The 24,665-nt window shown below is 39.8% G+C and overlaps 1 protein-coding gene across 2 annotated transcripts; it reads left to right on the top strand.

Moving 5' to 3' along the window:
- Positions 1–253: 253 nt before the first annotated feature.
- On the top strand, positions 254–11,903 carry LOC110809453 (ABC transporter C family member 10-like). 2 transcript variants are annotated; one of them, XM_088217839.1, is made up of 12 exons: positions 254–388; positions 6,215–8,304; positions 8,473–8,793; positions 8,878–8,964; positions 9,122–9,700; positions 9,793–9,957; positions 10,071–10,365; positions 10,479–10,693; positions 10,793–11,098; positions 11,190–11,253; positions 11,331–11,570; positions 11,666–11,903. In XM_088217839.1, the coding sequence occupies exons 2-12, from the start codon at positions 6,250–6,252 to the stop codon at positions 11,770–11,772; spliced, it is 4,434 nt and encodes a 1,477-aa protein (XP_088073965.1). In that variant the 5' UTR covers positions 254–388; positions 6,215–6,249; the 3' UTR covers positions 11,773–11,903. The 2 variants fall into 2 exon arrangements, with proteins under 2 accessions (XP_088073965.1, XP_088073966.1); XM_088217840.1 differs by lacking the exon at positions 8,878–8,964.
- The last annotated feature ends 12,762 nt before the right edge of the window (positions 11,904–24,665 follow it).

Genomic DNA, 24,665 nt, shown 5'->3' with positions numbered 1-24,665 from the left:
AATGCAATAAATTACCTACTGCATGAAAAAAGAGAAACACTCTTCTTCAATATTATTGTTGGAGGGGGAAGAGAATTACCAACAACCCCATAAAAATTATTATGATTTTTAATAGTTTATGGTAAATACACTACTACGGTAGTATTGTTGTACAATACACCCAATTGAACTGGTAATTATTAATTAATTACTTATTACCTAGTTGATGGGAACACAAGTAGACAGTTCTCTTGGTATGTGTGGATCAAGAAAATTTAAAAAAGGGCCATTACGAATTACGTTGACTTATACTATATATATATATATATGGTGTTGTGTTGGTATTGCTTGAGGAGCAAGAGTAGGATCGTCCGCAGGAGCATAGAGGCAAAGATCAGTTCATGCTAAGGTACGCTTCCTTTTATATATAAACAAAACTTCATCTTCTTGCTGATATAAACAATTTCATCTGTTTCTTATTTAGGTTTCTGACAACTTCCTCTTTCATCACATAATTATATATTTACGCATATATTATAAACTTGCTTCTCTTTGGCACTGAGTTTCCTTTTGTTTAACTATGCGAAATCCTGTTTAGAACGTATAATTTCCAGATTTAGTTTACTAATCACTGTTTAATTCCATAAGCAAAAGTTCCAGATTTAGTTTTCTCTGTTGACTATACATTTTTCAACTTAATTATATAACTATCTTATCTTAATTTTGACTAACATTCCAACTAGTCCTTGAAATATTTTTATTTTTTTTTAACGAGAATTTACGTTTAAATTGAAAATGTAAAGCTATCGTGTTAAATTGTTAAAAAGCTTCCTATTAATTACTCTGTACATTAAAAAGTTATAAATATAAAAGCTTTTTATTAAAAGGTAAAAAGAATATAACTTTTGAACCAAAAAAATAGGTAAATTAATAAATTGATTTATTAAAATTTAATCCCTAATTTTTATTTTTATTTTTATTTTTTTGTACAATTTTACTCTTAACATTTTTTTGCTTAATTTTTTTTTTTATTTATTTTCTAATAAAACAAAATTTTTAATGATTAGATTATATTAGGATGCCTTAGAAAGTAGTTGGATAAAAAATAATTTTAATTAATCAATTAAATTAATGTATTAATAAGTTAAAATAATATTATATTTATTAATTAATTAAAATTAATTTTTGAAAGTTTCTAAATTTGATTCAACTATTTTACCTTTTTTATTATAAAACTGTGATAAAATTGAACATTTATAACAAATAAAAAATATTATAACTCAAATTTTAAGAAAAAAATATTAAAAATTAAATTATAACATGCGTAAAATTTTAAATTTTAATTTAATAATTTATTAGGTATATTCAAGTAAAACTGAAGCTTTTACCCTCAATATAATATTTATTAGAAGTAATTAAAAATTGTGGTGCAAAAATTCTTTTTTAATTGATTAATACTTTTTTAGTTGAATATTCTTGAATCATTCATTCTTCTTAATTTTTTTTATTCTCTTTAAGTCTTTCTCTCTCTCTCTATATATATATATATATATATACACACATACACACACATATACATATATATATATATATATGTATTCTAGTATGCATTGCGTGGGAAACAGATGGAACTCTAAAACCTAATTAACAAACATCTATTGAAAGTAACACTCGTCTTGATTAAATTATTACTTCTTCCTATATATATATATATATATATATGTATGTAAATCATTTTTGTTAGAAGAATTAAATCTATCCAATAAAAGCCCTTTAAAGAAAGATTATTTTTAGCCTGGATCCTCGCCCCTTCCTGAATAATCCAAACAGCCATGTGCATATTACAACAATCTCAATTTCCTCATTTTCACATAATATTATTTATGCAAAATTAATATTTTTAATTAACAACAACAACAATTATAAGAATAACCATGAAAATATATAATTTTGAAAATTTAATTTACAGAGGGTTCTAAAGGACACTGACCATTTATACTTGTAGGCACTTTTGGTTAGAATATTTTCTCTAAGTACGAAAATGAAGAGAATAAAAATGAGATTACAGAATCTTTGGACATAAATTTAACCTGGCACGAAGGAACGAACAGTAATAGAAATAATAGAAGAAAAATTAGGGTTCAGAAAATTAAATTTAGAAGATGAAAAGAAATGTATTCAAGTGTTTGAAGAATTCAATACAACTGTATTTTTATTAAAATGTAACTCCATGCATGTATATGTACCTCATCATGACTTCCAACAATCTGAATACTTGAGGGATTAACAAGAGAAAAATATATAATAGGAGTTACTAGCTAATTGTCTAATGTTTGTTTAAAATATATTCATACATTGATTAATTAGGTGATTCACACACAAAAAATGTAACGCCCCGACACTCGATTCGAGCCGCAATTCTTGTTCATGCCATTGAGCACACAAAATATATACATACGTAGTTCAAAATTTATCATATAATCTATAATCCCATATGATATGTACAGTAACTATATATGCAAAATATGATATTAAAATTTAAAGTTTAACAAAACAAAAAGAAAATTTTTCGAATATGTAAAAAATATACAAAATAGGAACTATTTTTACAGGTTCAACTCGTCCGGCAACGGTTTTAGTTCTTCTTTTTTATTTGAAAAATATCATGGTAAAATTTAATAAATTTCACCAACTCAATAAATATTCCCGTTCTCTCAACCCAGATAAAATTTTATGCAAAATACATGGTAAGAAACAAAAATAATAATAATATTTCAATACAAAGTTCATTTTCTTATTTTCACCATGTCACATGTTTCTTGTCGACTTTCTGAATTCTTTCGAATATCATATACAATCCTCAAATTTATATCCACGTACTCTCGAAATACATAAATACACTCGAATATCAATCATCATTTTAAAATATAATCACATACACACGAAAGATCACATATACACTCGAAATGTCATTTATAAAGTTTCATCACTTGATGTCGTTTATGTCGTCATCGACGAGAGGTGAAATGGATCCCCTCATCGCATGGATAACACATATACAAATCTTACAATGGCCACAACAGGTATATTTAATTGGTGATTCACACTCACAACTACATATCTACGTCTATATTAAGTTTTAGACTCTATCCATGTATAGGTTCACCATGTCTGCTGAACTTCAGACACACACACACACTCCCCTTCTCGATTCAGACTAAATGAAATGGCATTCAAAGTCCATACTCTAATTATACAACTCCTCATTTCTAATTTCTTATTTATTTTACTCTTATTCTAATTTTTGTGAAATTTATTTAACTAATCATTTCACAACCATAATTATTTCTTTTCCTTTATATTTTTACCTTATTATTTTATTTCATTTTCTGTTTCAATTTTCTACTTAATTAGGAATTTCTCTTAATTTCTAAATTCATATCTCATCACAGTCTAATTAATCATTAGTCTTTTGGGTCTGTTTTCTGTTTTCGTCTCTTCATAAATTTTCAGTTGCTTAGGTTCACTGTTCATAAGTTTAGGTTATGTTCTTCATCGAAAATTGGGTTAGTATCCATTCAAATTTTAAAATACCATAATTTAATGAAATACATACAATTTTCAAAATTTAAATCCAGTTGAAAATTAGAAATACTTACATTCTTACGCATCTTCTCGAATCCGCTTAAATGTCATAATTCCCTGTACACACACGACATAATTTAATTAATATATTTTTAAATACTAAATAAAATTAATTTAATCGAAATTACGGATTTCAACGACAACCCGACGGAATATCCGAAATTATCAGGATCCATACTCGAAAAAATCTTTTGGTTTCTCGTTTGGTAGACCAGATTCTCATTTTCGAAAAAGACTTTTCAGCTTCCTGAACGGTGAATTAGAATTCCAAAAGGGTGAATTTGGTCTCCATTCCCCAGGAAGGCCCTTTGGCTTCCACGGGTGGGTCAATTTCCCCATTCCTGAGGAAAGCTCCTCGGTTCTCGTGTGGGTGGGCGACCCAGCCGAGCTCGTGCGATCGGCTCGACACTAGCCTTGCACCACAGCCGCTCAACAACCACCAAAAACATAAAAAATCTTTACCTTTCCAGCGTGGGGCGATTCGGCCTCAGTTTGGCTCCCGATGATCTTTCAGCCACCCTGTGGTTATCTAGCTCATTTAAGATTCGGATAGTGATTTCTCAAACCTACAAACCGATTAGTAAGCAAAATAAAAAGAATATAAAGAAATAGAAGAAGAAGAACGAAACTTTACCTTGCTTGCGTCGGTCTCCGCCTTTGCACAGAGTCTCGACCGTTTTCCCTTCCTTCTTCTTCCTTTCAACTTCGACTTCCACCACTCTCCCACCTCTGCCACTATTTCTCTTCTTTTCTTCCCTTGCAGCGGCCATTATCGGCTATCCTTCTCTTCCCACTCAATTACTCCTCTCTTTTCTTCCCTTTCCCTTTTTTTTTCCTTTCCCTTCTTCCTTTTCGGCCTCCCTCTTCTTTTCCTCTCTCTTTCTCCCTCTCGGCTTTCCCCGTGCGACAGGCTTCTTTTTTCTCTGTCCTCAATCGGCTCCTCTCTCTTTTCAACTGCTCCATAAATGAAGAGAGAAACCCTAATTTTTCTTTTTTATACCCGTTCGTCCCAACCATCGGATCTCCCTGACTCGATCTGAGCCGTCCGTTCTCTTTTTAAATCTCAGTCATTTGATCTCCTCAAGCGGTTCGATCTGGGTCGGTCTATTTTTTCTGATTTCCTTTGTCATCTTCTACTTCCACTTATTTATGTTTTTACCTCATTTTTTTTAAATTAAATAAAAAGCCCCAAAATTGTAAAATTCTTTCATTTACATCCTAATTCTAATTTTTTTGTTTTATTTTATTTTACATTTCTTCCCTTTCCCTTTTTTTTCCTTTCCCTTCTTCCTTTTCGGCCTCCCTCTTCTTTTCCTCTCTCTTTTTTCCCTCTCGGCTTTCCCTGTACGATAACCTTCTTCTTTCTCTCTCCCCGATTGACTCCTCTCTCTTCTCTCTCTTTCTTTTTCGACTGCTTTACAAATGAAGAGAGAAACCCTAATTTTTCTTTTTTATACCCGTTCGTCTCAACTGTCAGATCTCCCTAACTCAATTTGGGCCGTCCGTTCTCTTTTTAAATCTCAACCATCTGATCTCTTCAAGCGGTCCGATTTTTCTGATTTTCTTTGCTCCCTTTTACTTTCACTTAGTTATGTTTTTACCTTATTTTTTCTTACATGTTTTCATTTATGTTCTTGAAATTAAATAAAAATTCTTAAAATTATAAAGTTCTTTCATTTACGTTCTAATTCTAATTTTATTGATTTATTTTACATTTCTTTTATTTTCTTTAGGTGGATGTTACAAAAACATTCACAGACATGAATCTTGATATCAACTTTTCTTTTAAAAGAATTAGTTCGAATCATGAGATCAACCTTTATTTCAAAAGAAACCTTGTCCTCATAGCCAAAGCTAGGTAATTGTTCTTTCAACAAGCATGCCACATGTTTGTCAAATATTCTAACCTTCGCTTGAAATGCAATTGATTTGCCCTTTTCATCTCATGAAGATGATCAATAGTGGATTGAGGTTCTATAGTCCTCTATCATAAATTCTTCAAATGTCTGATCTTACACCTTAATCAAATAATCAACTTGTTACACACATTCATGATCAAACCATAGCATTCTTCTTTTTGGTCGTCGCCATTGTAATGATGGAAGCAAACACTTTGTCAAAGTAAGATGGTTAGAATACTAATATGTCAGGATCTTTTGACATGAAACCTAACATAGTGAATCTTGACAAAAATTGGACAATAATGAAGAATTTTTAGAGATAGAACTCAAATAGGTAATTTAGAAAATTTAAGAGATCTGTGAATCAAGAATATGAGAAAGAATATAAGGTTTTGTAAAGGAACTGGATGGATCCATACTGTTTTATGTTAAGAATATCTAGGTAACATATGTAGCTGAGACACCTCATTAGGACCTCCCAACAGTTTGGCTACTTGACATAATAGAATAACAAGAGAGTAACATGCAATGGAAATTCTAGCTAATTGGCAAATATTATATTACCAACTATTAAGGATATTGACTCGGTTGTGAATTAAATGTACAAATTATAGTTTAATTTTATTATTTAAACAATATGTTAACAGAAACTAATGTGAAGTACTATACATTCCTGTCTAAAATTGCAGATTTTTCAAGTCACCGAGATACACATATATAAAACATGTTGTGGGGTGCATGGCATGCGTTCTGTAGCAACTCCAAGTGTTCACAACAATCTGGAAGCAAATTCGCCTGTGAATTTTCAAACCTACTCAATCCATATTCTTGTGTCAACCATGCCTTCATAATTTCCATTGACGTTCTGCTGGTCTCAGTCTTCCTTTTCATCTTCCTTCATAAATCATACACCACGAAGATTACAGCACCTTCTCAATCTCAATACTTGCCTTTATGGTTGTTTCTATCAGCCATGTTCGGTGTCATTTTGGGTCTGGCTTATTTTAGCTTTGGTGCATGGATAATCTACAACAAGTTAGCAAGAGATCATGATGTTTTGCCTCTGCATAGGTGGCTTGTTATGTTATTCCAAGGATTTACATGGTTGATTCTAGGTCTGTGGATTTCTATGAAAAAGCTACATGCTTCATATATAAGAACCATGAAGTTTTCAGCAGTTATCTCCTTCTTCTTGTCAGGGTTTCTTTGCATTTCATCTCTCTGGGAAGCAATCCTAGCAAAATCAGTGACAGCTGACACTGTGTTGAACACCTTATGTTTTCCTGGATCAATTTTTTTGCTTTCTTACTCAATAAGAGCACAACAACATATAGAGGATGAGAACACAGAAATGAATAATGGTGGTTCCTACATATCCTTTCCCACCAGCGAGACGAGTTCAGATAATAATATTACCCAGTTTGAGAGGGTTGGTGTTTTTAACAGGATGTTGTTTTGGTGGTTAAATCCGGTATTGAAGAAAGGTAGAGAGAAAATCCTCGAGGACGAAGATATCCCCCAACTGCGGAAGTTGGATGAAGCAGAGACATGTTATTCTGTGTATAGTGAGAAACGTGGCCAACAAAAGCATGAGGAATCACCTGAAACACCAATTTTGTTATCAATAATTCTTAGCTCCCACAAAAGGGGCATTCTGGTTTCAGGGTTGTTCGCTTTGATGAAGGTTCTTACTCTGTCAACTGGGCCATTGTTTCTTAAAGCCTTTATTCGTGTAGCTGAGGGTAAAGAAGATTTTAAGTACGAGGGCTACATGCTGACAATTGGCCTGCTTGTTGTAAAATGCTTAGAATCATTATCAGAGAGACAATGGTACTTTAGGACTAGACTGATTGGACTCCAAGTAAGATCTATGCTATCTGCAGCAATCTATAGAAAGCAATTACTCCTCTCAAATGCCGCTAAAATGACTCATTCTCCAGGTCAGATAGTGAACTATGTAACAGTTGATGCCTATAGAATTGGTGAATTCCCATTTTGGTTTCATCAAATATGGTCAACATGCCTTCAGCTCTGCCTTGCATTAGCTATTGTCTACTATTCAATGAGAATGGCAACTGTTGCAGCTCTAGTTGCTGTCATATTGACAGTGCTTGCAAGTTCTCCTCTTGTCAAGTTGCAGCATAAATATCAGACAAAGCTCATGACAGCTCAAGATAAAAGATTAATGGCCACCTCGGAGGCATTTGAAAACATGAAGATCCTCAAACTTTATGCTTGGGAAACACATTTCAAGAATCTCATAGAAGGGTTGAGGACAGAAGAATCTAAATGCCTGTTAGAAATTATGTTGCAAAGGGGTTACAATCTGGTTTTGTTTTGGTCATCTCCCATTTTCGTATCAGCTGTCACCTTCTGGACATGCTACATTCTAGGAATTTCACTCACTACTGCTAATGTTTTCACATTTCTAGCTAGTTTGCGTATTCTTCAGGAGCCAATAAGGCTGATCCCTGATGTTGCCGGAGCCTTCATTGAAGCAAAAGTTTCTTTGTCTCGGATAGTCAGGTTTCTTGATGCACAAGAATTGGAAAACAGAAATACAAGGCAAGGGTGCAGTTACACACAACTCAATTACTCAATTTTTATAAGGTCCACTGAGATTTCCTGGGAAATTACTTCTTCATCAAAAGCCACATTGAGGAATATAAATTTGGTCGTTAAGCCAGGAGAAAAGATTGCTATATGTGGAGAAGTTGGCTCAGGCAAATCAACACTTTTAGCTGCTGTTCTAGGGGAAGTTCCAAAAATTAGTGGGGTGGTAAGTCACTTAGTCTACCATTTTCCACAGCATGTGCCCATATTTTCTCATGGAATTCTAGTTTATAATTTTGCTATTTTCATTTTATCATCTATGATGATTGACAACATTTAAGCCTTTGAATAATTCAGAAGATGTTTTATCTAAGTTTCAGTGTAAAATTTTCAGGCTAATGTGCATGGAAAAATAGCATATGTTTCTCAGACTGCTTGGATCCAGACAGGGACTATACAAGAAAATATTCTATTTGGAGCAGTCATGGATCCAGTAAAGTACCATAAAGTTCTCGAAAAGTGTTGTCTGGTAAAAGATCTTGAGATGCTTCCATATGGGGACCAGACTGGTATAGGAGAAAGAGGAGTTAATTTGAGTGGTGGACAGAAGCAGCGAATCCAGCTAGCAAGAGCACTTTATCAGGATGCAGATATCTATCTCCTTGATGATCCCTTCAGCGCTTTAGATGCACAAACTGCCACGAGTCTATTTAATGTAATTATAATTTTATTTTCAATTACAGATCTTTTCACTACAAAAAGAATTTTCTGTGGTAAATCTAATGTCGAAAGTTCTCAGGAATATGTCATGGGAGCTCTATCGGGGAAGACAGTCTTGCTGGTGACACACCAAGTTGATTTTTTGCCAGCTTTTAATTCTATCCTGGTTATGACTAATTCCACTACCATATTAGTTTAGTTATTGATTGGTCTTTCCATTGTACACATAAATTCTACTTGATCTAACAATGTGTAAATGATCTATTAGTGAATTTTGAATCTAAGCAATGAGTTTGCACTAACTCTTAATCTCCTTTTGACAGTTGATGTACGGTGGGGAAATTGTAAAAGCTGCTACATACGATCAGCTGCTTGCTTCTAGTCAAGAGTTTCAAGACCTTGTCAATGCACATAATAAGATTAACACCCAGAAGACTGTTGATTCTACTGCTGATATTAGATCTACAACTTCCAAAAAAGAGATCCCATATACTAGAGAACAGCTTGAAGCACCTTTAGGAGATCAATTGATTAAGCAAGAAGAAAGAGAAACAGGAGACACTGGCCTCAAGCCTTATCTGCAATATCTCCATCAGAGCAATGGTTTCATTTACTTCACCCTAGCGATTGTGTTACACATGATATTCATAGTGGGTCAAATGTTACAGACATACTTGTTGGCTGTTGACCTTAACAATTCTCATGTAGACAAATCGAAATTGCTGATTATTTATTCAGTCACTGGGTGTGCCTTGGCAGTCTTTTTGCTCCTCAGATCTTTTTCAATAGTCTTTTTAGGTTGTGGAGCATCAAAATCTATTTTTGTTAAATTGCTTGGCTCTCTTTTTCGTGCACCAATGTCTTTTTATGACTCAACGCCTTTGGGAAGGATACTAAGTAGGGTAAGAATTACTGAAGTAAAACTTTAACCTTAACCCCATGTTAGATTTAATAAGATCATGTACGTTGACATTTGCTTTGAACTTTTTGCCAGGTTTCTTCTGATTTGAGTATAGTGGACAACGAAGTGGCTTTTAAGCTAACACTTACATTTGGGACAACTATGAATACCTATTCCAGCTTCCTTATTCTAGCTGTTCTTACCTGGCCGGTCCTATTTGTCATATTACCAATGGTCTATCTAAGTGTGTACTTGCAGGTATGCATTCATTTGACAAGAAATGCTTCATAGAAATCCCTTCTGCTACTTGAAATTCTAGTAATTACTAGTTGAGAATTTGCTTGCCTTTTGATATCGTCTTGACAAAGCAGAGGTATTATTCTGTTTCTGCCAAAGAGCTAATGCGAATCTCCGGCACTACAAAATCCGCTGTTGCTAGTAATCTTGCTGAAGCCATTTCGGGAGCCATGACGATCAGAGCTTTCGGGGAGGAAGAACGGTTCTTTTCAAAGCATCTGGAGGTCATTGATGCAAATGCAAGGCCAGAGTTCCATAATTTTTCAGCCAATGAGTGGTTGATACAACGTCTAGAAATGCTGTGCGCCATTGTTCTTTCATCCTCAACCCTTGCCATGACTATGCTTCCTCATGGATCTTCTTCGTCCGGTTAGCAATCATTACACAAACTCTTTCTCATAATCTTCTTTTATTCAATCTTTATGACAACAGGTATTAGCTATCTCTAACTGAGATTTTTGTTCACCTTATTTTCCTTACAGGGTTTGTTGGCATGGCACTATCCTACGGCCTTTCATTAAATGTTTTCTTGGTTTCTTCAGTTCAGTTACAGTGCTTGCTAGCAAATTTAATTGTGTCTGTAGAAAGGCTAGAACAGTACATGCATATTCCTAGTGAAGCTCCAGAGATAATTGAAAGTATTCGACCTCCGCAGGATTGGCCGTCTGTTGGCAAAGTGGAGATATATAATTTGCAGGTGAATATATTAACCAAAAAAAAAAAAACTGTCCTATCTACTCAGAAGCATCAAAATTATACTGATATTTATGCATAACATTAAAATGGCATGAAACAGGTTCGATATCGGCCCAATGCACCTCTAGTTCTTCAGGGGATAAGTTGCATATTTGAAGGAGGTCAAAAAATAGGGATAGTTGGTAGGACTGGTAGTGGAAAATCATCTCTTATCACTTCTTTATTTCGTTTAGTGGAGCCTGCAGATGGGAAAATCTTCATAGATGATCTTAACATCTCCACAATTGGACTCCATGATCTAAGGTCTCATCTAGGTATAATCCCGCAAGATCCTACACTTTTCAGCGGTTCAGTCAGATACAATCTAGACCCTTTATCCCTGCATACTGATAGAGAAATTTGGGAGGTAATTTAATATTCCTATACTGCAGAGCAATTGTTAACTTAAGATAGAATTAATTCAAGCTAAAATACTGGACCTTTTGGTGTTTAATAAGGTTCTTGGAAAGTGCCAACTTCGAGAGGCTGTTAAAGAGAAAGGAGAAGGGTTGGATTCGTTAGGTAAGAGATCAAGTATAAAGAGCTATAGTTTTTTGCTGTAAAGATTATGAGTATTAATCAAAGTGGTGAAAGTGCAGTTGTGCAAGATGGGTCAAACTGGAGCATGGGACAAAGACAATTGTTTTGTCTGGGACGTGCATTATTGAAGAGAAGCAGGATAGTGGTGTTAGATGAAGCCACAGCATCAATGGACAATCAAACGGATTTGATTCTACAGAGAAGTATACGAACAGAATTTGCAGAGAGTACAGTGATAACAGTAGCTCACAGAATACCCACCGTAATGGATTGCGACATGGTGGTTGGTATTAGTGATGGTGAGTAAACTATTTCATTATTATACATTTGAAGGTAACATATATAAAGTGTAGTTATTTGATAGAGTGATTGTGGTTTTGGTAATACTTCACAGGAAAGTTAATAGAGTACGATGAGCCGATGAAGCTAATGAGCAGACAGGGATCACTATTCGGACAGCTTGTTAAGGAATATTGGTCTCACAATGCAGTCGCCAATTGACACTCTCCTAATTTTTTGTTTGAGGAGAGGAAGAACAAGTTTTGGTTTTTCTTAAATATTGCCTGTAGAGTGACTTCATTTATTTTGTATTATCGTTTTAATAAAAAAGTTGACAGAATCTCCCTCATCAATTGCTCTCTGTTTCTCCCTAATTTTGCCCTAGCAGCCTCCTATCTGTTACAACCATAAACTTCCAAAACTCCCCTTCCATTTCTCATTCTCTCGTCGGGATCCGAAGTAACCAAATAAAAATAGAATTTCCAAACTTAAAATTTCGTTCCTGATAGAAAAATCATAAGAAACTCAATCGTCACCCGATCCCCGGTTCCATCTAGCCTTTTCCTCGTGTTCCTCTGCTTCTTCTGATTCAGCAAATCTGAGCATCTAATTGCCTCGGTGAGAACACCTGCTGTGAGTCCCTCGATTAAAAGCTCCTTTCCTATTGCGATACTAGTCTACTTGGCCCAAGCTCCACTATTCCCCGCACGCCTAATATACCTCTGGGCATCCGTTGCTTGATCTCCACTTCGTTCCACTTTCTTGTCGCCGTCCTTTTGACATCAATTGGCAGAAAAGGTGGAAGTAGAAAGAGGGTCTGCTCTTGCCGGGAGACGAAGCGTGATCCGAAACGGCACCGTTTGAGTTTTGGGGGTCGGACGTGTAAGAATTTATGGGTTTTGGGGAACGGAAATGGATTGAGTTGAGAGAAAATAATTAAGAGATATAATAATAATAGATTCTTTTTTACTTAAAATTTTTAATAATGGAAAAAATTTGCTGGAACCCAATTATAATTTTACACCTACGAAACTTTAGACGATGGTCCATGTTGTAAATTAAAATCAAATATATATATATATATATACTTTAGAAGGAAAATGTAGCAGTCCCGGAAATTTAAAATGGAATTTATATTCAAAAATATCAAATGCGGAAGCGAGGTCAAAATTTGAATAACATCCCTTACACTGAAATCAAAACATGCTCACAAAATATAAAAGATTAAACTACCTAAAGGAGAAACTTGAAAGTAAAAACTACGAATGTGACTATGGAGTCTTTAGGCGTCCCCTTCGTCGTCGTCCTGCGGAACCGGCTCGGGAACGATGTTCCCTTGATCTGAAATGATTAAATAAGGAATGAGCTACACTAGCCCAGTAAAGACATCACGATATCTCACCGTCACGGAGGTAAAGGTAGGTAGAAAACACAAAAAAGACCAATGGAGCATAATTTACAACAAATTCTTTTATCGATAATAAAACCTTTACCATTTACTTACCTCGGTGAAATTCATAAAACAATATACGAAAGCAATAACATCATCATCATCATGGAAAACATATATATGAACTGTATAACATAATACCTATCACACTTTTCGTAATTCAATCGTTACACAACATATCTTCCTAATTCGCCAGCCCACTAGTATCCATGGGGATCCATAGGGGTCCCGCTACCCGTTAATCCTTAACACTTGAAATCAAATTCCAGGGCCGTCCCCATACCCCGTCCGGTATGGGCGCCAAACCATAGACCTCATTACCCCGTCCGGTATGAGGGTGAAACGGGCCGTCCCCATACCCCGTCCGGTATGGGCGCCAAAACACATAAGATCTCCATGCCCCGTCCGGTATGGGAGACCACAATCCCGGTAGGGTTCCCTACGGACCCGATCCGTCCACCATCTCCCAGGATATCTAGTCGGGTTGAACACATTATACAATTCCCATTCACATAATCTTTCATTCTCCTTTTCCCTCAGTCAGCATTATCAATCACATACAAACAAGCAAAACGATAATTTATGCCAAACAGACAACATATAGCACCAATATCCCGGTCATTTAATCCATAATCAATAAAACAGTAAAATATGCACACGAAACTATAAAATAAAAACATCGAACCTCATGCTGTATTTAAAACTGTAAAACAGGCCAAATAACAGTTAACCGACAAACACACTAGACTCGGGCTCCATTAGCGACCTTGAGCAATTTCACATATTCGTTAATTCATGAAATACCGTTTTATCATTTATTAGACTTTAAAACCATGATAGGAAATAGGGTGAGGGGTCCTTACTCGTTTCGGGGTCCGAACACGGCTTCACAGTGCGCTTGCAGGCTGTCCCTAATTTTCCCTGAATTTTTCTCGGGGAACTGAAACGCACTACTAGTACCTGCACGTGTTCCAAAAAATCTCAAATTAGGCTCAGGGCCCCTTTCGGCCCAAATCGCAACTCCGGCATGGCGGCTCCGCCGTGCTCCGGCAACCGGCGGCGATTCGCCTCGGGTTGGCTGTTTTCAGCCGTTTCCGGCCGAATTCGGCCACACTCGCATCGGTCCCTGCGAGAAAAAAACCCTAGGGCCCTCGGGGGGCCAAAAAATCACGGAAAAACGGAGCTTACCGGCGGCGGCGCTCTCGGGTGCGGCGGCTCTCCGGCGAGGTTCGTGTTTTGGTGATTCGGCTCCGGTCAACCTATAGAGAAAAGAATGGTGATCACGGTGATATAAAAATTGCATCAAACGGAGGCCGGGAAGGACCTCATCGGAGGCAAAAACCGAGAAGGGGCGCGACAGCGCCGCTGGGCTTCGGCTGTGTATCCCGGCCGTTTTACCGGGATTTTGGCTCTGATTTGGCCACAGGAGGAATCAGCGTGGAAAAACGAGTTGGAGGTACGAAATTTACCTCGAACGGCAGTCGAAAATTCCTCCGGTGCGGCGGCGGGTGGCGGCGGCCGGCTTCTGGTTCGTCTTCTCCGGCGAGCTGCAGGCGGTTAGGGTTTGTGGTCTGGTGTAGGGGTTCTATTTATAACCCTTTGCCTTTTGATCTCAGCCGTCCATTTTATTTTAATCTGGGCCGTCTGTTTTTGATTAAATCTGGGCTGTCCGTGCGTTTAAATCTGGGCCGTCCGATCGCACGCTTGATCTGGGCCGTCCGATTGCGCCTACGCGGATCGCCAACGTGGCCCTTTTTGGAATGACGTGGTCTTGCCACGTGGCAGGTCCCGGTTGGCCGGGACTGCTGACCGGGCCTGCTGACGTGGCCCTTTTTTTTTTTTTTTTTTTCCGGCCTCTTTCTGGGCGCTACAGAAAATGTCAAGTTTTGTTATCAAATAAAAGCTAAAACAACACGAATCTTCAACCACTTGCCTGTTACGATTAAAAAATAAATCAAATAATTTCACAAAATTTATTTCATAATTCAAATTGTTTAGGTAAAAGAGAATTTATTAGTCCAACAATCCTTGAAATTCCATGTCAATTAATTTTTATAATTTTCAAATAAATTTTGTTATCGCTCCTAATTAAACTATGCTTTATATATGGAGCAAGTTAAAGGAGTTTTTTTTTTTTTTTGGATTTCTAATTCTTTCCGTCAAAAATTTTAATTTATGAATTTTTTAAAGAAATTTTATGAAAAACTTTAAATTTGTTTCAAACACTTTTTCTTAAAGAGTAATAAAGTAAATTACTATTTTGTGTCGTTTAAGATGAATAATCAAGTAAAATTAAAAACTAATAAAATAAATACAGAAGGAAAAGAACAATGCTAACAATACTAATAATAATAACGAGACAACTATTATTATAAGTAAATTTATGTACTCATCTCCACTACCTTATTTATAATTTTTTAATATTATTTTTATACATTTTTTATATTTTTATTGAATAAATACGATGAGTCGACTTTTGTTTAAAATAAAAAAAAAATTATGATGTAACGGCCTCGGAATTTTAAAATTAAATATCTGTGTTAAAAAGGTCAAATGCAGAAGCGTAATAAAAATCTTGATTAACATCCCTTACACTAAAACGAAAAACGTGCTCAAAGTATAAAAGAACAAACTAACTAAAAGAGAAACTCGAAAATGAAAGCTATAAATATAACTACGGAATTTTCAGGCGTCCCCTTCGCCGTCTTCCTACGGAACGGGCTCGGGAAAAATGTCTTCCTGATCTAAAATTATTAAATAAGGAATGAGCTACACCAGCCCAGTAAAGACATCACATTATCTCACCGTCACGGAGGTAAATGTGGGTAGAAAATACAAAAAGACCAATGGAGCATAATTTACAACAAATTCTTTTATCAATAATAAAATTCTTTATTATCCACTTACCTCGGTGAAATTCATAAAACAACATACGAAAGCAATAACATTATCATCATCATGAAATCATATGAACTGTATAACATAATGTTTATCACGCCTTTTGCAATTCAATCATTACACAACATATTTTTCCTCATTTAACAGCCTACTAGTATCCATGGGGATCCATAGGGGTCCCGCTACCTGTGAACCCTTAACACTTGTAATCAGATTCCAGGGCCGTCCCCATACCCCCTCCGGTATGGGCGCCAAAACTATAAACCTCAATACCCCGTCCGGTATGAGGGTGAAACGGGCTGTCCCCATACCCCGTCTGGTATGAGCGCCAAAACACATAAGGTCTCCATACCCCGTCCGGTATGAGAGACCACAATCCCGGTAGGGTTCCCTACGGACCCGGTCCGTCCACCATCTCCCAGGATATCTAGTCAGGCTGACCACATTATACAATTATCAATTTACATAACCTTTCATTCCCCTTTTCCTCAGTCACCATCATCAATTCACACACAAACAAGCAAACCAGTAATTTATGCCAAACAAGACAACATACAACATCGGGTTCTCAGTCATTCAACCCATAATCAATAAAACAGTGATATATGCATATGAAACTATGAAATAAAAACATCATACCCCATACTGCATTTAAAACTGTAAAATAGGCCAAACAACAGCTGACCGACAAACACACCAGACTCGGGCTCCATTAGCGACCTTAAATAATTTCACACATCGATTGATTCATGAAATACCGTTTTATCATTTATTGAACTTTAATACCGTGATAGAAAATAAGGTGAGGGGTCCTTACTTGTTTCGGGGTCTGAATACGGCTCTACAGTGTGCCTACAGGCTGTCCCTAATTTTCCCTGAATTTTTTTCGGGGAACTGAAACGCACTACTGGTACCTGCATGTGTCCCAAAAATTCCAAATTAGACCCAGGGCCCCTTTTGGCCAATATCGCAATTTCGGCACGGCGGCTCCGCCGTGCTCCGGCGACGGCGATTCGCCTCGGGTTGGCCGTTTTTGACCGTTTCCGGCCGAATTTGGCCACACTTGCATCGGTCCCTGGGATAAAACAACCCTAGGGCCCTCGGGGGGCAAAAAAATTACGAAAAATCGAAGCTTACCGGCGGCGGTGCTCTCGGGTGCGGCGGCTCTCCGACGAGGTTCGTGTTTTGGTGATTTGGCTCCAATCAACCTGTAAAGAAAAGAATGGTGATCACAGTGATATAAAAATTGTATCAAACGGAGGCCGGAAAGGGCCTCATCGGAGGCAAAAACTGAGGAGGGGCGTGGCGACGCCGTTGGGTTTAGGCCGTGTTTTCCAGCCGTTTGGTCGGGATTTTGGCTCCGATTTGGCCACAGGGGAACTCAGCATTGAAAAACGAGCTGGGGTATGAGATTTACCTCGATCGGCAGTCGAAAACTCCCCGGTGCGGCGGCGGGTGGCGGCGGCGGCCGACTCCTCCAGTGTCTGGTTCGTCTTCTCTGGCGAGGGCAGGCGGCTAGGGTTTTTGTGGTCAGGTGTGGGGGTTTTATTTATACCCTTTTGCCTTTTAATCACAGCCGTCCATCTTAATTAAATATGGGTCGTTCGTACTTGATTGAATCTGGGCCGTCCGTGCGCGCGGTTACGCATCTGGGCCGTCCGATCGCGCGCACGCGGATCGCCCACGTGGCACGTTCTCGGGTCGACGTGGTCTTGCCACGCGACAAGTCCTGGTTGACCAGGGCTGCTAACTGGGCCGCTGACGTGGTTGCTGACGTGGCGCTGACGGGGCGCAATTTTTTTAAATTACGTTTTGACCCCCGGTTTCTGATTTTCTTTTCAAAAATACCTCCAGAATCTAAATTTTCACCCCTTTTTCCCAAAATCAATTTCAATTAAATCCAAATAATATTTTTACCCAATTTTATCATTATTATTGTTTTATTTTTATTAAATTAAATTAATATTGAATTAAATAAATCAATTAAAATTCAAAAATTATAAAATAAACTAAATAAAATAAAAAAATTAATAATAATAATTATTATTATTATAAAATTAGTGGGTGTTACAACTCTCCCCTCTTAAAGAAATTTGGTCCCCCAAATTTGCCTCTTACTCTTGGTTGAACAAATGGGGATACTGGGCTCTAAATTCTGATTTCAGTTCCCAAGTAGCCTCCCTGGGCGTGTGGTTCTACCACACGACCTTTACAAATGATATTTCCCGGTTGCAGAGTATTCTGCTCTCTCAATCCGTGATACCGACCGGCACTTCTTCATAAAACAAGTCCTCTTGGAGTGGAAGCGGTTCATGAGCCAAGACATGAGAAGGGTCCGGGTTGTACTTACGTAGCATAGATACGTGAAACACGTTGTGAACTCGGGAGAGCTCGGGAGATAGTGCTAGTATGTAGGCAGCGGTACCAATCTTGTCTAAGATTTCAAAGGGTCCAATATATCGAGAGTTTAATTTTTTCCTCCTGCCGAACCTACTAATTTCCTTGAAAGGAGTGACCTTAAGAAACACACGGTCGCCTTTTCCAAACGCTAGGTCTCTCCTCCGGATAGCTGCATAACTCTTCTGCCTACTATGAGCTGTCTGAATGTCCTTTTTGATTTTAACTATCTTGGACGTGGTCTCCTCTACCAACTCCGGGCCGAACAATCTTCTATCGCCCACTTCCTCCCAACAAATCGGTGACCTGCACGGGTGCCCATATAGCGCCTCATATAGAGCCATGCCGATACTTGCTTAGCTGTTGTTGTAGACAAACTCTATCAGGGGTAGATGGTCGTCCCAATGGCCCCCGGAGTCAAGGACACAAGCTCGGAGCATATCCTCAAGCGTACGAATTGTCCTCTCTGATTGTCCATCAGTCTGGGGGTGGAAGGCAGTACTAAGAGACAGCTTTGTTCCCATAGCTTGCTGGAAGCTACTCCAAAACCGAGAGGTGAACCTGGGATCCCTGTCGGACACTACTATTACTGGAACCCCATGCAATCTGACTATCTTCCGGATATACATCCTTGCCAACTTGTCCAATGAATCGGTCATCCTGATGGCTAGGAAGTGGGAGACTTGGTAAGTCGGTCAACGATTACGGCATCGTGTCCTGAACGCGCCTTGGGTAGCCCCGATACGAAGTCCATGGTAATATGTTCTCACTTCCATTCCGAGATCGGTAAAGGCTAAAGTAACCCACCTGGGCGCTGATGCTCTGCCTTGACCTGCTGACATACCAAACATTTAGATACAAAGTCGGCTATGTCTTTCTTCATCCCATGCCACCAAAACCGGGGTCGCATGCTTTGGTACATTTTGGTGCTTCCTAGATGCATGGCAAACTTCGAGCCATTGGGACTCTGTCATGATGTTCCTTTTTAACTCACTGTCATCTGGGACACACACCCTGTCTTGGAAACGAAGTAGTCCATCGGCAGATATTCAGAATTCTGAGCTCCCTCCCTGTTCTGCATCCTTCTTGCGGGCTACCAGGGCGGGGTCAACTGTTTGGGCTTCCCTTATCCTCTGAATTAACTCGGACTGGACTGTCAAGCGGCCCAAACATGTGACTCTCTTCATATCATGAAGTCGAACCTGTTGTGTGGCCCCAATTGGTCTGCATTATGAAACCATCAAATGGGCTAAGATACCTGCACTTTTCCTGCTGAGGGCATCTGCTACCACGTTGCCCTTACCCGGATGGTATAAGATGTCACAATCATAGTCCTTAAGGAGTTCCATCCACCTTCTCTGATGCATGTTGAGATCCTTCTGAGTGAATATGTATTTCAAACTCTTGTGATCGGTATAGATCTGAAAGGTCTCTCCGTACAAATAATGGCACCAGGTTTTCAAGGCATGAATGATTACAGCAAGTTCCAAGTCATGGGTGGGATAGTTCTTCTCATGATTCTTTAACTGTTTGGACCCGTATGCTATAACCTTTCCATGCTGCATTAGGACACAACCCAACCCCAGATATGAGGCATCACTATAAACTGTATATCCTCCCAATCCACTCGATAAGGCTAGCACGGGTGCAGTGGTCAGCCGCTTCTTTAATTCTGAAAAACTTCTTTCGCAGTCTTCATTCCACTCGAACTTGGCATTCTTCTTGGTGAGTCGAGTTAGAGGAGCTGCTAGACTGGAGAATCCTTCAACGAACCTGCGGTCATAACCTGCCATTCCCAGGAAGCTACGGATTTCCTTAACTGATGTCAGTTTCTCCCAACCAAGTACCGCTTCAACCTTTTCAGGATTCACTGATACCCCTTCCTTCGATATGATGTGTCCTAGGAAGGCAGTCTGCTCAAGGCAGAATCCACACTTACTCAGCTTCGCATATAGCCTCTTGTTTCTAAGGACCTGCAAAACTTGGGCCAGGTGGTGAGCATGCTCTTCTCTACTTTTTGAGTAGACTAAGATATCATCGATGAACACGATGACAAACTGATCCAAGAACTCTCTAAAAACTCTGTTCATCAGATCCATAAAGATTGCCGGGGCATTGGTTAGCCCGAATGGCATGACAAGGAACTTATAGTGTCCGTACCTGGTTCGGAATGCCGTCTTGGGGATGTCTTTTGTTCTTATCTTTACTTGATGGTAATCTGATCGTAGATCTATTTTAGAGAAGACCTGTGTACCCTGCAACTGATCGAAAAGGTCATCAATCCGGGGAAAAGGATATTTGTTCTTAATTGTTACCTTGTTTATCCCTCTGTAATCAATGCACAGTCTCAACGTTGCATCTCCCTTCCTTGCAAAAGTAACTCCGGCACCCCAAAAGGAAACGCTGTGTCTAATGAAACCATTGTCTTGTAACTCAGTGATCTGTTTTTTTAGTTCTTCCATCTCAATGCAGCTCATTCGGTAAGGAGCAACCGAGATGGGCTAGGTACCTAGCTGTAAGTCTATGGTGAACTCGACCTCTCTGTCCACTGGTAGACCGGGCAGTTCATCCGCAAATACGTCTGGAAAGTCTTAGACTACTGGAATCTCTTGGATACAAACTTCCTTTTTAGGCTTACCTAGTTAGAGAAAATACAAGATTAAGGCACTGGGAATTAAGAAAACTCGCCATCAGGGAAAATCAGTACTGAATGATTTTATTAACTTGTAAATGGCTCCTCGTTGGGAGGATTAAATACAACTTTTTTGTTAAAGCAGTCTATGGTGGCGTGATACGCCGCTAGCCAATCCATTCCTAGGATTACATCAAAATCCCCCGTGTCTAACCCTATCAGGTCTACTCTCAGTTTTTTATCTGCTATCTCTACGGCACATGCCCTGTAGATAACCTCTCCTAGTAATGTCTCCCCCCCAGCGGTAGATACAAGCAACAATGAATCAAGTCTATCAGGTGATACACAAATTTTGGAAGCAAGAACATGTGAAACAAAAGAATGTGATGCACCAGTGTCAAACAAAACATGAGCAATGTGGCCATATATAGTATATATACCATGTACCACGTCCGGGTCTGCGTCGGCATCCTTCTAGGTAAGGTTGTAAACTCTGCCTTGGATTTGAGACCTTCTTTGATTCTGGTTCCTCGGGCATTCCCTTGCATAGTGCTGGGCACTGCCGCATATGCGACAGGTGTTGCTGAGGCGGTAGCAGGGTCGATCCCCATGATCCCTGCTGCAGTGCTGGCAGATCTTTCCACGTGCTGCCCCCGTAGCCTGAGGAGGGGCCTGGATGGCAGGTCTGGGCCTCTTACTGGGTTGGACAGGCGCGGTAGGTGCTGGCCTGCGGAGTGGGGCTAAGGGTCGGGAACTCCCCGCTAGCTGAGAATGGGTGTCGAAGCTCCTTTCTATGATATGCGCCTTTGCTAGGACTGCTGAATATGTCTCGAGCTCCATTACCAGTAAGTCCTGTCTGATCTCCGGGCGGAGACCCCACTGGAATTTCCTGGCCTTTCGGCCCTCATCCATCAATGTCTCCGGGGCATATCGGCCCAGCTCCAGGAACTTACGGGCATACTCGGATACTGTCATGTTTCCCTGGACCAATTGAGCAAACTCCATTTCCTTTAGGTGTCGGATGTGTTTAGGGAGATACTCCGCGTGGAAGGCCGTTAAGAACTGCTCCCAAGTAGCTGGTGTAGGCAGGGTGGTCCGCTTGTGCTCCCACCAACGTACTGCTTCCCCTACCAGCATGTAGGAGGTAATGGCAGCCCTCTGCTCAGGAACTACTCCCAAGGTCTCGAAAGCTCTCTCAGTCTCTGCCAGCCAGTATTGGGCCTCTTCAAAAGAGGATCCCCCTGTAAAAGTAGAAGGGTTCAGTCTTCTGTACCTCTCTATGAAGCCAGGGTCGATCAAGGAAGGAGCGGGGTCCCGAGGTAGAGGGACTGGGGCCGGCTGAGGGTGAACTGGGGGGCCCTGTGGTGGCACCTGCTGATGTGGTGGGGGTACTGGAATGTGCTGTGGCGGTGCCTGGTGGTACCGTGGCTGTGGTACCGGGTCGTACCGCGGCTGTGGTGCCGGGTGGTACTGTGGAGGAGCAGGCTCCTGCCGAGGTGGCTCGGGATCAGCTTGCTGTAGCGGGGGCTCAACCTACGATAGCGAAGGAGGTCCAGGTAACTCCCTTCTCTCCTCTCGCCTTTGCTGGGCAGTTACGACAGCTTCCACCATCTCAAATAGTCTGTCTAAATCCTCCCGAAGCGAATTATCTTGGGCCGCTCGGTTTAGTGGGGGCCTTCCTCTCCTTATTTTCGTGTACCTGCATTCACAAGGAATGGTTGAGTAACGATCTATCGGTGAGTATTTCTCTAAAACACTATTGTGTAAGGGATGGGTTCGAGGAAACGCGGCTCTGATACCAACTGTAACGGCCCCGAAATTTTAAAATTAAATATGTGTGTTAAAAAGGTCAAATGCGGAAGCGTAATAAAAATCTTGATTAACATCCCTTACGCTAAAACCAAAAACGTGCTCAAAGTATAAAAGAACAAACTAACTAAAGAGAAACTCGAAAATGAAAGCTATAAATATAACTACGGAGTCTTCAGGCATCCCTTTTGCCGTCTTCCTGATATGAAATTATTAAATAAGGAATGAGCTACACCAGCCCAGTAAAGACATCACACTATCTCACTGTCACGGAGGTAAAGGTGGGTAGAAAACACAAAAAGACCAATGGAGCATAATTTACAACAAATTCTTTTATCAATAATAAAATCTTTTACTATCCACTTACCTCGGTGAAATTCATAAAACAACATACGAAAGCAATAATATTATCATCATCATGGAATCATATGAACTGTATAACATAATGCTTATCACGCCTTTTGCAATTCAATCATTACACAACATATTTTTCCTCATTTAACAGCCTACTAGTATCCATGGGGATCCATAGGGGTCCCGCTACCCGTGAACCCTTAACACTTGTAATCAGATTCCAGGGCCGTCCCCATACCCCGTCCGGTATGGGCGCCAAAATTATAAACCTCAATACTCCGTTCGGTATAAGGGAGAAACAGGCCGTCCCCATACCCCGTCCGGTATGAGAGACCACAATCCTGGTAGGGTTCCCTACGGACCCGGTCCGTCTACCATCTCTAAAGATATCTAGTCAGGCTGACCACATTATACAATTATCAATTTACATAACCTTTCATTCCCCTTTTCTTCAGTCAGCATCATCAATTCACACACAAACAAGCAAACCAGTAATTTATGCCAAACAAGACAACATACAACATCGGGTTCTTAGTCATTCAACCCATAATCAATAAAACAGTGATATATGCACACGAAACTATGAAATGAAAACATCAGACTCCATACTGTATTTAAAACTGTAAAATAGGTCAAACAACAGCTGACCGACAAACACACCAGACTCGGGCTCCATTAGCGATCTTAAACAATTTTACACATCTATTGATTCATGAAATACCGTTTTATCATTTATTGAACTTTAATACCGTGATAGAAAATAGGGTGAGGGGTCCTTACTTGTTTCGGGGTCTGAATACGGCTCTACAGTGTGCCTACAGGCTGTTCCTAATTTTCCCTGAATTTTTCCCGGGGAACTGAAATGCACTACTGGTACCTCCACGTGTCCCAAAAATCCCAAATTAGACCCAATGCCCCTTTCGGCCAATATCGCAATTCCGGCACGGCGGCTCCGCCGTGCTCCGGCGACGGCGCCGCCGCTTGCAGCGGCAATTCGCCTCGGGTTGGCTGTTTTTGGCCGTTTCCGGCCGAATTCGGCCACACTTGCATCAGTCCCTGCGATAAAACAACCCTAGGGCCCTCGGAGGGCCAAAAAATTACGAAAAACCGAAGCTTACCGGCGGTGGTGCTCTCGGGTGCGGCGGCTCTCCGGCGAGGTTCGTGTTTTGGTGATTTGGCTCTGATCAACCTGTAGAGAAAAGAATGGTGATTACGGTGATATAAAAATTGTATCAAACGGAGGCCGGGAAGAGCCTCATCGGAGGCAAAAACCGAGGAGGGGCGCGGCGGCGCCGCTGGGTTTTGACCGTGTTTTCCGGCCGTTTGGCCGGGATTTTGGCTCCAATTTGGCCACAGGGGAACTCAGCATTGAAAAACGAGCCGGGGGTATGAAATTTACCTCGATCGGCGGTTGAAAAACTCCCCGGTGCGGCGGCGGGTGGCGGCGGCCAGCTCCTCTTGCGTCTGGTTCGTCTTCTCCGGCGAGGGCAGGCGGCTAGGGTTTTTGTGGTCAGGTGTGGGGGTTTTATTTATACCATTTTATCTTTTAATCACAGCCGTCCATCTTAATTAAAT

The sequence above is a fragment of the Carica papaya genome, chromosome 4 (assembly GCF_054855325.1).
Source record: "Carica papaya isolate Zhongbai chromosome 4, ASM5485532v1, whole genome shotgun sequence".
NCBI lineage: Eukaryota > Viridiplantae > Streptophyta > Magnoliopsida > Brassicales > Caricaceae > Carica > Carica papaya.
This window is presented reverse-complemented; position numbering and strand designations above follow the sequence as displayed.

What these genes read in the sequence shown, in the direction of transcription:
- LOC110809453 (XM_088217839.1), top strand. Translation starts at nt 6,250, where the DNA reads ATGTTGTGGGGTGCATGGCATGCGTTCTGTAGCAACTCCAAGTGTTCA. An exon ending in CTGATAGAGAAATTTGGGAG is followed by an intron (nt 11,099 to 11,189) that starts GTAATTTAATAT and finishes GTGTTTAATAAG; the next exon opens with GTTCTTGGAAAGTGCCAACT. An exon ending in GGTGGTTGGTATTAGTGATG is followed by an intron (nt 11,571 to 11,665) that starts GTGAGTAAACTA and finishes AATACTTCACAG; the next exon opens with GAAAGTTAATAGAGTACGAT.